Consider the following 15,673-nt stretch of genomic DNA (forward strand, 5'->3'; position numbering starts at 1 on the left):
AGGTTCTTTCGAGGTGGCTGTCGCGAGCAGTAAGAGAGGAATCGAGTTTGGTTCTAACAAGTGGACTTTATTCACGCAATGCACACTCAACATTCCTAATGACAGCCTGTCACCAATACATCGAAGATTCACTCCCTTGTTCACCCAGAGTCCAGTCCCCGTGGACTTAATGCGACGTCTCATAGCCAAGAAGTCAGTCAGCAAGACCCGAGGGGACTCCTCAGCCGTAGCCTCTCAGCTCCTCGGAGGTCTTTGGATGTCCTCGGGTGTCCGATAAGCCAGAGGCTGGGTGGTGGTTGTCACTGCGGGAGAGGTGGTTAGTCGTCTGGCCTCGGTGACAATGGTCGATCAGCATTCAGTGATGGAGTGGACAGCAGCCAGGCAGTCAAGAGACAGAGCGACGTGGAGTCCTCTGGTCACGGTGCTGCTGATGGTTTGCTCCAAAAGTCCCGGGGTTTAAGTAGTGATTTTCACCCAGTCACACTCTGGTCTTCATGGATAAAGACCAGAACACGACTAGACTAGGAGCCCCCACTCAGATCATAGATAAAGGTTCATATCAGCATTGTTCAGGAGTGTCATCCTGCCACACAGCAAGTTTGTCACCAGGCACCTTTATTTTAGTTTTACAAGTTCAGGCAAATACCAAATACAGCTTATTATTTCTGCATAACACACGACTGTAGCAAGTCCTATTATTTCCTTGTCTCATTACAGTGACCTGAGCCTCCTGTGGGCCGGGCGAGGTGAGGAACTGTGGAGGAGAGGGCCCCTGTGTCAGGGTGGCCTCAGCCTCTGTCCTCTCCAGGGTCCCTGACTTCACCGTGCTGACCTTCCTTTGGTCGTGAGGCGCTCTGGGGAGGCTTCCTGGCTCATCCCGAGTGCGGCCAGCTCACTGCTTGGCTTGGAGAGGGCTGACTTGGGGAACTTCCTTTTCCTAAGCTGGCAGTCTGCTTCCTCAGAGCCCTTCAGATGATGCAGGCTGGTCTCAGTCCTTTTTGCTTGCCCTCCTCACCTCTGGGCTGCCGCGTCCAAGAAGCCTTCCCTACCCATTTGATAAAATATGGATAAGGCTGCTCTCCCTGTGCCCTAGATGGCATGGGCATAAACATGCCCGTGTGCAGCAAGAGGGTGCTTTGCATCCTGGGTAAGGGAAGGGCTGCTGTCACTGGGATTGCTAAAAGCCCTTCTCTGCCCCACAGAAGCACCTTTGTTCACTGACGGTCCTACAACTGGACAAAGGGGCCCTGTAAATATTTAATGACTGAATTGTCCCAAGTGTCACCCTGATTTGGCTCTAGGTTTTGCTTAAGGGTAGGGGCAGAGAGCTGGGGCCACACCCTGTCTTTCAAACTCAACCCAAGCACCCTAGGCTTAGAGGAGTCAAGTCACATTCTCAAGCTCACTAGGCAGGAAGTGCAAGAGAGACACGCACTTCCTGAGTGGGGGTCTCACTGGCCCCTGTTTTGCTTGGAGTAAGAAGGGTCAGGCAGGAAGCTGTTGCCCTTGTTTAGTGGCGTGTTCTACCCAGTTCCATGCTGGGCCAGGATGCCTGTTTCTCTCACTGATCAAGGGGCTGCTCACCGTGGAAGGAGTCACACATTTTCTTCTTATTTCCTCTCCCCAGTACCCTCCACGGCTGAGCATGTTCCAGGCACAGGTGAAGGTCTGCGTGAATCAGCAAGTGAAGATCTCTGTCTATAGTGACCCATGGGGGTTTAGGCCTGGCTCTGTCGCTTACTAGCTGCATGATGCTGGCAAGTTAGTTAACTTCTCTGATCTTCAGTTGCTGCGAAATGGGGACCTTAGCACTTAGTCCTTCAGGTGACTACTGAACTTGTAAGTAGCTGGGATTGTAGGTGTGCACCACTGTAAGATCACAACCTTAAAGTTCCTGGAAATGTATTCACTTCTCAAAGTTGCCCTGTGCTCTATGAGTTAACCACCGTACATGTATTTTTAGAATGGATTGAGCAGAAGGAGATGGGAAACCTGTCATCCAGGGCACTTTCCAATGTTATCTATTGATCAGATAATGGAGAAGACGCCAACCTAAGGATCCTAAGAATTGCCAGATCACAAAAGGTCTTGGGATCACCAGACTGATGTCACCCCCATGAACCTTGCCACGCACACCCCTCACCAAGCTTCCTTTAAAACTTCCTTTAAAAGAAGAGCCTAAGCACTGCTCAATCGCACTGCTGGATCGCTCTCTCCACACACACACACACACACACACACACACACACACACACACCTCCCAAATTCTTCCTCGAACTTGCTTCCCTAAATAACTTTCTATACTTCCCTGACACACAACAGAACTCTTCAGTCACCATGTCAAGGCCCGCCTCATCTTGCGTTGAGGTCCCCTTCTCCAGGACCTCCCTGGGCTCCTTCAGTAGGTGACACTGTCTTCTTGAAGGTAGACAGTCCAGAACAGAGGTCAGCTTCAAAGTGGGCAGGGCGAGAGCTCCCGTCGGTGGAAGTGGGCGGGTGGAGTCAAAGCCTCTGGGCAGGGATGTTCGGCGGTCCCCGAGGCCACGACTGCAATACTGAGTTCTGTGCATCTATTCGGCGTCTACTGGGTGCCTGTTCTGATACACTTGGTTTACTCTGAACCATTTGTTTCCATTCTCGCGTACACTCTTCCAAAAACAGGCACAGAGGTTAAGTCTCTAACCCAACGTCGGGGCTAAAGCCGGCTCAGGGCACTGTGGCCCGAATGATCCAAAGAGAAGATCCACCCGTTCAGCCTCGTCAGACCCCCTGGGAACCGCGCCTGGGAAGGCTTGCTGGCCGCCTAGGCGGAACGTGCGGAGTCCGGCGCTCCCAGGCCGCTGGGCACCGCCCGTCTCCGCCCCGCCCCTCTTCGGCTGGGCCAATCCCACGGCCTTAATGTAAATGAGCCTCTTAGAGCGAGCCTACCACCGCCCAGCAGCGTTTTGATTCATTGTTAAAATGGAGAGGCCGTGACCCTGGCACTCCCACCTCCGCAGCCCAGGTGCGTGGAAACCCGAGCCCAGGTGAGCGCCGAGGGGCGGAGAAGGGCGGCTGGGGAGGGGAAGGGGGCTGAGCGGTGCGGGAGGAACTGGCTGGCTGCATGGATGGAGAAGTCCGGGGGTCCATCCTCCGGGCGGGGCAGGCGTGTCCACTTAAGGTTTACGTTATCAAATCTAAAGTGCATTTCAGAGAAAGGTTCTGCCAATTGATTAGGGGTGGGGGAGAAACGGGAACAGCCAGGGGCACAAGGAACAGAGCCCCCCACCCTGCCCCCAGGGAGATGAATGGCGTTCTCTGTCCAAGGCGTTACTCCTTTATGTGGACCGACAGGGAAACACCGCATCCATCCACCCTCCGCAGCAGGGAGCGAGGCGGGGAGATGACTGTCCCGTGAAGATTCCAGGCTCCGGGGCTAGTGGATGCCCCACCCTGTCCCCTCTGGGTACCTCCTCCTGGTGGAGGACGTGGAGCCTTCCCCTGGCTGCCCCAGTGGAGATGTGAAATTCCACAGCTCTCAGCTGAGATTGACAACAAAGGCCTGATCCCGGGGTGTGTTGGAGGAAAGTTACCAGGTAGGTTAGGGTTAGGTGTGGAGTGACTGGGGGAGCCATAGGGTGCTTAGGGTGTTCCTGTGTTTGGAAATGTCAGATGTCACCCCTGCCCCCAATCTCCTCCTAGTCTCTGTACCAGTGGGGAGGGCTTCTTCAAGTCCCTCTCCTGACCCAACTTTGCTTCCAGGGGTGTGAACACTGGAGCCCTGGGTTCACATCAAAGCCTCACAGTTTCTTTCTGGCTAAGCTCTGTCACAAACTCGCTGTGTAATGTAATCTTAGCCTGTTTACTTTTGTTTATGACTTTGTCCTCGACCCTGAAAATACCTGACCAACCTTTCGCCGCACTCCTGTGTTTCCCAAGTGACCTGTGTAAGCTGTCAGTGTGACCCTAATGCCCCTCACTTCCACCTGGATCCAAGAGAGTGGGGTGCACACAGACCTGAATTTGAACCCAGCTCAGCCTCCTCACCCTGTGTGTCAAGGAAACTCTCTGAGCTCTGGTTGTCTGATCCGAACTTACATGAATCTGAACTACAATGCCGGGGTAGCTAAAAAGGAAAGGTATTCAAATTTGGGGGTGCTTGGTGGAATCTCCCAGGGGAATTGTTTAAATGGCATTCCCCTGAGCCTCCCACCTGGAGATTTCTAGCTGAGTGACTCAGGAGAGGGAACAGGGAATCTATATTTCGTAGTGGGGGTCTTGCTATGTTGCCCAGTCTGGCCCTGAACTGGATTCAAGTGTTCCTCCTGCCTCAGCCTCAGCTGGAAATCTGCATTTCTTTATGAGCAGACCAAGAGTGCAATGCACGGTCCTTGGAACACACTTTGAACATCACTGTAGTGAGGACTGAAAAAAATCACCTGTCAAATAGCTGGCAGCGTGCCTAGGTGCTTAGGTGTTGAGGAGTGTTTACTGAGTGAATAAACAAACATTTGAGCGGATGGATAGTCATATATCCTTGGTCCTTGCTGGCCTGGAGACCCTGGGCTAGGGTCTGTGTGGATGGCCAGGTAGTCATCTGTCCTTGAACTACTCCCCTTTTCTCTCCAGGCCCCCTCTGGAGGGTCAGCCGTTGGATCGTAGGAGCTCCCTGGCCTGGCTGGCCCAGCATGGAGCAGGTGACTGACAGCGTGCCCTGTGAACACCTCGAGGCCAATGTGCTCACCCAGCGCTGCTGTCAAAGCTGCTTCCACCTTGAGGAGGCCCGTGGAGCAAGGCACCAGGTGGGCTGGCTTTCCTGGGTGGTCGGGGTGGTTTGGGTTGGGGGAATCATGATGGCTGGGCCGTGAACTTGAAGTTGAATCCAAATGCTTCCTTTGGGCCAGCACCTCAGTTTCCCTGTCAGTACAATGAGGTGGCTGAACCACGGTAATGTCTTCACATCGTTAGTTGTTTTCCTCCTGTTTTTGATTTTTACCACAGCTTCATCTAATCTATTACTTACTTTATTGTTCTTTGAATCGACATCTATTGTGGGGGACACTGGGCTGGGGATTAGACCCAGGGCCTTGTGCAAGCTCTACCTCTGAGCTGCCCTCCCAACCCCAAATCAACATCTGTTTTTCACTCATGTGAGACAAAACTTTACAACACCACCACAAATAGAAAATTAAGACCGTGATCTAGCGAGGTGCGGCGATGCACACCTGTAATCCCAGTGACTCCGGAGACGGAGGCAGGAGGAGCGCAAGTTCAAAGCCAGCCTCAGCAACTCAGTGAGGCCCGAAGCAACTTGAGATCCTGTCTCAAAATAAAACATAAAAAGGCATGGAGAATGTGGCTCAGTGGTCAGGCACCCCTGGGTTCAGTCCCCAGTACCAAAAAAAACCAAAAAATCAAGGCCTGTATGTAGAAGGCTAAAAAAGTAAAAGAAGAAAACCAGAGAAAGCAAAACAGAACAAAACCGAACAAATGTCATCACGTTGGTGTCTGCTGAAGTCTCTGAGCCTGGATCCTGTTGTCTTTTGTCAAAAAGGGAGATTAGCAGACATCGGGTGTTAAAGCTACCCCAGAAACCATCAGAGACTCTCTTCTGGAAGCTTCTGCAAGAGTGAAAGAAGAGTCGCTTTCTCACTCTGTGCCTGGCGCCAGGGCCCATACACATAATCTCAGTGCCTGGCGAGGGATGTGGATCTCCTCAGCCTCCAGGGCCCCTTCCAGCCTTGAACCCCTTTGGCTTCATTGTTCCCAGAGGGTCTGAGGCTCCTCCTGAGCCTGGCAGCCAGCTTCCTGCTGGGGGTTAGGTTCTGGAAGGGTCCGGAGTGAGGCATTCCTGTTGGGTTTTGGAGCCAGGCAGGCTGCCTTCTGAGGATTTGCATTTGTGAGCTGTGTGACCTTGGGCCTTACTGTCCTCATGGGTCAAGTAGGGGCAGCAGGCTCCTCACTCTGGGGGGCTGGCAATACTTATCCCAGACTGCATGGGGCTCATTCAATACGTGCGGTTTCTTCTCAATCCCTTTCCTGACCGCTCCTTTATTGTCTTGATACTTCTGACGGCGGCTCCCACCTTATCTCTAAGTTCAGGGAACAGACGCCTGAAAGTGTTGGGAGTCCATCTCCGGGGGCTGGGCAGACACCAGTGCGGGGATGGAAGCGTGGATTCACGTGGGTGTGAGGTCTAACCTCAGACTCACCAGTTCCCAGCAGACCTTGGGTCAGCTCACGATTCATTCATGTTGAATAAGTGTGTAAAATGTGCCAGCCGTCATGCTAGATATTGGGGACATAGAGGTAAATAAGACAGACACCTTCTTGTCTTCATAGGACTGATAGTCTAGTAAGGGACATGAAAAGTCAAAAAGAAATTCTGCAAGCATCTAGTCATGGTTGTGATAATTGCCGTAAAGTAATAGTAAGTGGCAAAGGGTAAATGATAGGGCATGGGGAGGGTTCCTCCAGTGACACTAGGCTGCTTGGGGAAGGTTTGCAGGCATTAGCCAGTGAAACTTGGGAAGTGGAGAGGATGGCAATCATACCGCCATATGTGCAAAGGTCCTGAGGCAGAAAGAAGGAGGTACATTGGTGGACTGAAAAGTGCGAGGGACACAGGAGCTACAGGATGAAGCTGAATGGGAAACAGGTGGTGCCTGGGTGGTGCCGGGCCTCATGTGGCTCTGTGGATGCGCGGAGGAGTTTTGGATTTTATTCTGAGAGTCGTGGAGACTCACTGAGGATTTTAAGCAAAGAAGTGATGAATGTGATTCCATTTGCATTGTTCAAAGTCACTGATTTCTGGGCAGAGAATGAAGTTCCGAGAGACGGGAGTGAATCAGGGATCGGCGAGGAAAACGTGCGAGCATTCATTGGTGCCAGAGGGGATGGGGCAGCAGAGGGGCACATTTGAGAACTAGCTGAATAATTTGGACGTGGACTCCTCAGTTGTTTCTGCAGGCAGCGCACTCGGGCTGGGAGGCCAGCGTGGAGCTGCGGGGCATGGCGGAGACCAGGGGAGGTAATGGAGGACCCAGGGCTGCAGCTCAGGGACAGACCATAGCAGGAGATAGAGCCTTGCCCGTATCAGGATCTGGCACCAACCAAGTCTTGGTCATGAATCAACCCACCATCCGCCGAGCAGAGTGGGGTAGGAAGCGAAGAGACGCCAGGAGGCCAGGACACAGCTTTTTCTACGCAGGTTCTGTCCACCGAGCTACCTTCCGGGTCTCGGGAGAATAGGCTTTAACCACAGGTAACGGGGACAGGGAATCCCAGAGGACAGAGACCAGCAGCCACGTGACTGGAGGCAGACCCCGGAGTGTGGCCGCCCTCCCAGCGACCACAAGGAGAGTGGCTTTCATGACCAGAGAGGGGCACTGGTACCAAATCCTTTATCCTCCAGTTGCCCCAAGGACAAGACCCCAAGGTGTGAAACTCCCCTGAGCTCTGCAAATACTGAGGATGGCGGGGACAGGCCCGGGACCCAGCTCCATGGAGGACGCGGCTCCTGCGTACCAGGCACAATGGGGAAAACGGACCCCTTAAAAATGACACGTGTCTGTCATCCCAGCTACTCAGGAGACTGAGGCAGGAGGAGCAAGGCCAGCCTTGGTTAATTAGCGACACCCAGTCTCAAAATTGAGAAATAAAAATCTAAAGGGCTGGAACGTAGCTCGGTGGTAGAGCGCTTGCCTAGCCTGGACGAGGCCCTGGCTTCCATCCCCAGCCCCAAACACCAACCAGACCCTGACTGGAAGATGGCGGACACCTGGACTCTTCTGTCCCCGCCTGCGCCTGCTGCCACTGTGGCCCCAGTTCTGTAGTGCTCGTGGTCAGGTAGGGCAGCAATGGTGGCTTCTTCCGGAGGCTCCCTGGGGAGGGGGAGCCAGGCCTGGGGGCTGCCGCTGAGGCCTGCTCTGCCCTCAGTGTCCACGTCGCCCCTCTGTCTAACCGTGGAATAGAAAGTGTCTACAGTCAGAGAGGCCTCCGCCCCGCCGGGCCCTGGAGTTTCCGCTGGGTCCCTATCACGGGGCAGAGACGCAGGCCAGGTCCACTCTGACGTCTTCAGCTACGCCAGAATATGTATAAATGGTCCACGTCCCAGGGTGTCCCCATCATCACCGAGAATGTCCGACTGTTGACCAGCTGGTCAACAAAGAGCCCACGGAATCCACTTCCATAGGCCCCTGGGCTCTGGATTCCTGTCCCCTCTCTTCACGGCTGAGTCTCCCACAGGCTGGGAGGCAGGGGAGGGGTCAGCCCTGGAGATCACACACCTGGAGGTCACGGCCAGGTCCGGGGGCGGAGAGTGGAGGGTGGGCGGCTGGGGGTCAGGTCCTGTGGGGTGCTAGAAGTACAGCCCCTTTCCCTTTAGTCTTGATCGTATTTAGCGTCATCCTAACAACTGGATGTGTCTACGATTTTATTTCCTTCGTCATGTTATATTTAGGACGGACAGGGCAGCCACTGCGGTGCCCATTGCAGGTGTTGACTAACTTAATTCTCCCGACAGCCCCTGGGACGAGGCTCAGGCCCGTTCTGTGTGATGTAACGGTGGCCACGATCTTGGTCATGCCTCCGTCCCCATTTCAGAGACACAGCCCTGGGTGAGGCCACCCCGTTGGGAAGTGGAGGAGCCCAGGCAGGACGCAGGTCTCAGAGCGAAGCCCGTGCTGACCCGCCAGACAGGTGTCAGAGGGGGACTGTCTGCAGGTCCTGTGGTGTGGTCAGGGGTGGCGACGGGCGAAGGTGGAGCAGGTGCCGTGCCAGGCTGGAGGGCGGAGCCAGGACCCCCTGGCAAAGTCCGGCAAGCCACTCCCTCTTTTTCATGCTGCTCGGTCCCCTGGGTGTCCCAGGCGCCCGGCGGCTGTGGATCTGACACCTCCTGCTGCCGAGCGCTGATCAGAATCTGGCTGCGGGGCAGGGGGTGAAACCGAACCTGGTCGGGCCTCCTTGGCCCGGGGGGCGCAGCGGACACCCGGGCCGTCCCGCAGCACTGCCCAGGCCCTGCCAGTGGTGACTTTCCTGGGTCCGGGAGAGCCTGGACCCACCTGGGGCACTGATCAGGCCGCGTCTCAACCCTGGACTGCAGTCTCCAGGGTCCCCAGGGAGCCCTGCCCAGGCTCCCGCCGCCCCGGCCGGGCGAGCTGCTGGGATTGGGTTCCTGCGGTTTCATGTCCCCATTGTTCTTGGCTGGGCCCTGGCTCATGAAACAGTAATGAGGGGCCCCTGCTCCCGGCGGCCCCTCTAAGGTTTCCGCTGCCTCTGCCGCCGCCACCACGGCCCAGAGTCGGGGCCTGGGAGGGCGGCAGCGCGGGGGCTGAGCCGGAGCCCCCCGGGGACAAGGGTGCTGACAGCCGCCAGCTGCTGCCGCTACCGCAGGAGCCACTGCCCAGGTAACCCGAGAGGAGGCGGGGCGCGTGAGCCATGGCCCTGGGTCCCACCACCAGGGAGGCCCTGCCACGCCAGGCAGTGGGAGGACTTGGGGGGGCCCTGTGGAGCTGAGCGGTCGTTCCCCCTGGGCGAGCCCAGCTCCAGGACCCAGGTGGCCTTGCTGAGGGCAGGAGCGGGAGAGGAGCACCAGGGCCTGGGGCTCCCCCGCCTGGGCCTGACCCTCCTGTCCCAGAGCCCCTGCCCCGCCCTGAGCCGGCACATCTCTCCTCTCCCCTGAGGTCTGCCTCCCATCTCCACCTCCAGACCAGCTCTTCTTCCCCCAGACCTCGCCCAGTGCTCCAGGCCAGGAGTCCTGCACCCGCCTCTGGCCACCAGAGACCCCTTTGGGTCACTTCACATTCTCAGACACACACGCACCTAAACACCCACGAACGGACCTGCGTGTGCTTACATGAGCACACACGCTCACCTGTGCGCACGTGTGCACCCAACACACATGCCTTTGTGTACACATGCACCTGAGCCTCCCTTGCTGGCGTGCACATGTGTGCATGGGCACACCAGGCTCCTGGCCTGTCCCCGCGTGGGTCCCAAGGGGCACGTCCAGCCGCTGGGTGGCCCTCCTGGAGGAGCATGAGATCCCAGGAGGAGGCGTCTGGACCCACCCCGCCCAGCGCGGGAGGGGCTGTGCGGCGGGAGCCCCCACCCCGGGCGCTGATTCGCCTGCTCTCTCCCACTCTGCCCCAGGAGCCTGGGAGCCCTTCCCGTGCCGAGGCACCCTACTGTGACCTGCCCCGCTGCCCGCCAGCCCCTGAGGACCCGCTCGGCACCTCAACCTCTGCTTGCCAGTCTGCGGTGGGCCTGGGCCTCAGGCAGGGGCCCGAGAGGTGGGTAGAGCCGAGGACCCAGAGAGGGGCTCCCTGGGGTGGGGTGCCCTCACCTACCCTGCCTGCACCCTCCACAGGGGCAGCAGCTGCCTGCCGGCTGCTGGCAGGGGTCACATGGTTAGTCCACGCACCTGGGCACAGGCAGGCAGTGGGAGAACTCAGATCGTACTGTCCCTTTGTGCACCTGGGTCTCTGGGCCTCCTGTCCCAGCCCTGGCTGTCTTTCCTGAGGGTCCTGCCCACCCTGTGGCTCCTCAAGACCTAGCTAGGCTTCCTCCAGGGTGGGGCGACCGGGCCGATGAGCCATCCCCTCAGCCTGGGGCACCCTCCTCACCCTCCTGCCTGAGCCTGCACTGTTCCAGCTTTATCCCTCCACCCCAGGCCTGCGTTGACCCGGACCTCGCTTCTGGGGTCACGGGACCTTGGGAGGACGCAACTTCAGGATCCGGAAACCCGGGTCCCAGCTTCAGATCTGTCCCTGATGGGCTGTGGGACCTGGGGCAAGTCAGTCATCTCTCTGTGCCTCACTTTCTTTGTGAGATAAGAGGGGCTGGGGTGCACCTGAGTGGCAGAGTGCTCACCCAGCAGGTGTGAAGCCCTGGGTTCCGTCCCCAGCCACACACACACAGACACACTCACACACACTCACACACATCCATTCACACTTGCATACACACACCTGCACACAGTCACACACACACACACGCACACACACACACAACTCACTCGCATACACCTGCACACAGCAACACACACTCACACCTGCACACTCACACACTCTTACACACACACCTGCACACTCGCACCTGCACATACTTGCATACACACACACACTCACACCTGCATACTCACACACACTCTCACATACATGCACACTCACACACACTCATACACTCACACACCACCTGCATACTCACACACACTCACACACATGCACGCTCACACACACACTCATACACTCACACACCACCTGCACATTCACACCTGTACATTCACACCCACTCACACACACCTACACACCCACACACACCCATGCACACTCACACACACTGACACACACACACATATACTCACATGAAGTGCTGAATCAAATTGGCCTCCCTTGGGAACAAGCGCTCTGCACAAGTAGGCTTTGTTTTTATCTACTCATTCATTTTTCACAGTGATGGAACTCGGGGCCTTGCACACGCTGAGCTGGAGCTCTGTCACTGAGTCACGTTCTAGCCCAAGACGTTATTTTTAAAGGAAAGCTCTGCTTTCAAGTACAGTTTGGAAGCCCCGGGGTTAAGTGACGCTGAGTGTTTCCCAGGAGGCCTTGCCAGGGCCTGAGTAGCAGGCACACTCTGGGGGGCTCGGGTGGGGGACGGGGAAGTGCGTGTTACGTCCCAAATCTAACTGTGGAACCCTTTCTGGGTCATCACTCCTTACCAGCTTGTAGGTCAACCTGTGTGTCCCCATCTCGGGAATACTGCCAGCCACGAGCCTTCTTGGGTCCGCGGCTACCAGGACTGACTTCTCTAAGACAGCTCTCGCCCCACCGTCTCCCACACCCCCCATGAGCCCAGCACGAGTCAGTCTCTCTAGTCTCACTGAGCCTGGGGTCCCCAGTCCTGCCCAAGTGACAGGGTTCACAGCCCTGCTATGCCCTTTTCTGGCTCTGTGATCTCAGCCAATCTCTTGACCTCTCTGAGCCACGGTTCCTTCATCTATGAAATGGGAATCACTGTCCTCAAAGGGAGGCCGTGGCAGCTGCAGGAGCCATCCAACTAGAGATCCCAGCTCACGTGGCCCCCGGTGTGGGTCCCTGTTCTGCAGAGACAGCAGATTCCTGGCCCCCGGGGAGGGCGTTCTTGTGTGTCTGGGTGTGAAAGTCGAGTGTCTCCTGTCCCAGGGACCTGTCCCCAACAGCAGGACTTCCTGAGGAGGACCCCAAAGCGGCCCTCAGGAGCGGGCACCAGGAACTCGAGGTGGTGCCCTATCTGGAGGGCCTGGCCCCCTCCCTGGGTGGCAGCTGCTCCGAGGACCCGGGCTTTGACACCAGCTGCAGCCCCGACAGCAGTACCACCGATGACACCAGCGAGTCGTCCTCCGTGGTGAGCAGGGGGCTGGAGGCCAGCCTAGGTGCCCCTTCCCCCAGACAGGCTGAGCCTTGCAGCAGGACTGGGAGGGTCTGTCCACCAGCGGCTCAGGTGAATCACCAGCCCGCCGCGCTCCACTCTGCCGCCCAAACCTCGGGTCACGGAGGCTGGGAATGTAGGACGTAGTGGTCACACACTGCTGAGCCCCATGGCCACTCCTGGTCAGGAGAGGACTGGGGCCCCGTTAGCGGGGAGAAGAGCGGAGCCGGGAGACTTCTCAAGCATTCACTTGGAGGGCGCAAGAGGCTGGCCTGTCCTGAGACCCCTCCGTCAAAGGACAGTGGTGGCGAGTGACAGGCTCACCTAACAACCAGCCTGGGCTGGTGGCCCGAGCCATGGGAATGGCTGCCAGGTGTGGGCTCGGGACGGCTCCCACTTCCCCCTGCCCTAGATGGTGACGGGCTGGGATCTGAACCCAGTCCTCCTGGCCGTGTGGGTTTGGACAAGTGCTGGGCTTCCACGGCTGTGCCCGCTGGCCAGGGTTGGGGGAGGTTAGTGCCAGGCACCCAGTGCCCTCCGCGTGCTGGGCCTGCAGGCCCCCGGCAGCTGCCTCCTCCCCACACACCTTTTTCCCCCCTTTTCCTGGTAGGACTGGGGCACTGTTGAGCGGTGGACGGAAGGTCCCAGCTGGGACCAGCTTACGATGATCCCGCAAAGGGCCCAGGAGGGACAAAGAGCCGACAGAGCCCGGAGGGTCTCCAGGTCCCCTGCAAGAGGAGACACCGCAGGCCAGAAAAAGGATGGTGAGTCCTTCGGCCATGCTGGTCCCCATGACCATGGACATGGTGATAGCCTGGAGTTCCCCAGGTAGCCATCGCGCCGGCAAATGGGGCCGTAGGCAGGGCTTACTGTGGTGACCTGAGTTCTAATAATAGTAACAGTTCCAGTGTAACTGCGGGGCAACCACGGTGGGAACACGACCTGATTTAATACATCATCTTACAACTGGCAGGTTAGGATCTAAACGTGAGTGGAATGATTCACATAAATAAAAAGCCGAGGGAAGGTGACTTCAGGCATGACTGGATCCAGGTGTTCAAACAGCATCAGAAAATTGGTCTTTGATCTGTTTTCTGCTGAGGTGGCTCCATCCTGGACCTGTCCCTGACACTGGCATGATGACCACAGTGCTAGGTGTCCCGCCAGCTCGTCAGTCTCCTCAGGAGGACAGTCTTCTCCATCACTGGGGCTACTGTCGGGAAGGGTTCTCCCTGGGACCTAGGATGGGCCATGTGCCTACCTGGTGGTCAGGGTCCAGCCTCTGGCAAACCTCATGACCTGCGATATGGGGAGAGGAGAGTCCCCAGAGGAAATGAGGGTGACTGTTACCAGAGAAAAGGGAAAGGCTGTTGTCAGGCTGAGCCCACAGAGGCCAGTGACACTGGCTGACATCTCACCGGAATGTGAGCCCAGGATACTGAGTCCCAGAGTTTGAGCCTTGATCGCTACTGCTCTGAGTCTACTCCTCGTCTCTGTCTTCAGCATGGACAGGTTTTGGGGTTGTGGGGCCAGGACATTCACTTGCTAACCCCAGTGGGCAGTCCTAGTCACCCAGCCACCTCCCTGGGGAGCCAGTGGCCTGGTGGGGCCAGGTGGGATTTGCACTGAGCCCCTGGTTTCTCGCTCTTAGAGACATTGTGAGCCGGGTGTAGTGGTGCAGGCCTATAATCCCAGCAACTAGGGAGACTGAGGCAGGAGGATCACAAGTTCAAGGCTGGCCTCAGCAATTTAGCAAGGCTCAAAGCAACTTACTGAGACCCTGTGACAAAATAAAAATAGAAAGGGCTGGGGACGTGGCTTAGGGGCTAAGCACCCCTGTGTTCAATCCCTGGTACTAAAAAAAAGAAGAAAAATGCACGGTGCTGTGGGTGGACAGCCGCACTCTGTGACAGCTTCGCTGAGGCGGACGACACCTGGCCTGGCCGAGGCCCAGGACTCAGCCGACTCTGTGACCCTGAGGGCTCTGCTCTCCACTCTGAGCTCTTGCCCGTTTGCACGGCTGGCCAGGTAGGCAGGCGACGCAGAGCCCAGCTGGCAGAGGACAGGGCACACAGCACTTGAGGGCCTCTGCGGGCTGCCCAGGGTCCCCGGGGGCTGAGGGGCGAGGGAGGACCCTGGATGCCCAGGCTCAAGGGCCGCTTGAGACCGTGGGAAAGGGAAGTTCTGGGCCTCGGCCCTGAGCCCACAGCAGGGGCAGCTCAGCCAGGGCCCATGCCCGAAGGACAGGGAGACCCCAGGCCTGAACAGAGCTGGAGCTGGCGGCCACAGTGTGTGCTGGGCACCTACTACGTGCTGAGCACTTTCCCAAATCCCATCCCGAGGGCAAGGCCCTACCCAAAGAGAGCTTGCTGAGGAGAGAGCAGATGACCAAATGAACAAGACAGACAGGTGTGAGGAAGGACAGAGGGTTGCATCCGACGGCTGACAGGGCGCCCGAAGGAACCAGCCAGGTGAGGAGGGTGGGGTGCTTCAGACAGAGGCACAGCAAGAGCAAAGGCCCCGGGGTGGCAAAGTGTTTGTGGCAAGTTTGAGGAACTGAAAGAAGGCGGGTGCTAAGCTGCCGAAGGCGGGCAGAGACCAGACTCTGCACGGCCCTGCTGCAGTGGGAATCGGGCCTTATTCCAAATGCAGGAGCAAGGCCCTGAGGGTCCCCCACTCCCTCTCTCTCTCTCTTAAACTTCTTGTTTTGGAATAATCTTAAATTCATACAAGTACTGCCAGGATTATTCTGGAAGTTGCTATTTTGCTGTTCCTTCAAGACCCAGCCCCAGCCCAGGGACCCACACACAGCCAGTGGCCAAGGAATCCAGAGGGGTGGAGGTGACACCAAGGTCATGGCAGTCCCATCCTAGGCCTGGGAGTGGAGAAGAGGTGACCATGGAGGGAAGGTCACTAGTCCCCTGGACCAACGCTTCTGAAACTGAGGTGCCTTAGGTGACCTGGCATCTGGTTAGCTGCGGTGCACAGCCTCCTCTGCAGAGGGGGAGCCGGCAGGCACAAGGAACAGGAGCCCTCTAGAGCGTCACACGGGGCGCCCTTAGAAGACATCAGAGCAGCTGGCGGGACCCCCTCTGCAGGAAGCAGAACTGGGACCAAGTTGTGAGGCGGCATCGGGTCCGGCGCCCCTGTTGGCTTTTGCTTTCAAATTCCCGGCCCCAGAAGGAGAGGGAGGTCTAGCGGCCCTGGTTTGGTACGCGTGGGAGCGGGCTCTGCCCGAAGCTAGGGCACGGGGGCTGGCCAGACCCCTCCTCACCTTGCACCCTCC

At 57.4% G+C, this 15,673-nt stretch overlaps 1 protein-coding gene across 1 annotated transcript in view; it reads left to right on the forward strand.

Annotated features, from left to right (window-relative positions):
• The first annotated feature begins 4,667 nt into the window (after nucleotides 1-4,667).
• The window catches only part of Triobp (TRIO and F-actin binding protein), a 47,498-nt gene continuing 36,492 nt past the window's right edge, over nucleotides 4,668-15,673 (forward strand). The window contains exons 1-4 of the mRNA XM_047549229.1: nucleotides 4,668-4,781; nucleotides 10,132-10,271; nucleotides 12,162-12,363; nucleotides 12,998-13,151. Coding sequence (XP_047405185.1) covers nucleotides 4,668-4,781; nucleotides 10,132-10,271; nucleotides 12,162-12,363; nucleotides 12,998-13,151 — 610 coding nt within the window. The remainder of the gene's footprint in view (nucleotides 4,782-10,131; nucleotides 10,272-12,161; nucleotides 12,364-12,997; nucleotides 13,152-15,673) is intronic.

Source organism: Sciurus carolinensis, chromosome 4 (genome assembly GCF_902686445.1).
Source record: "Sciurus carolinensis chromosome 4, mSciCar1.2, whole genome shotgun sequence".
Classification (NCBI taxonomy): domain Eukaryota; kingdom Metazoa; phylum Chordata; class Mammalia; order Rodentia; family Sciuridae; genus Sciurus; species Sciurus carolinensis.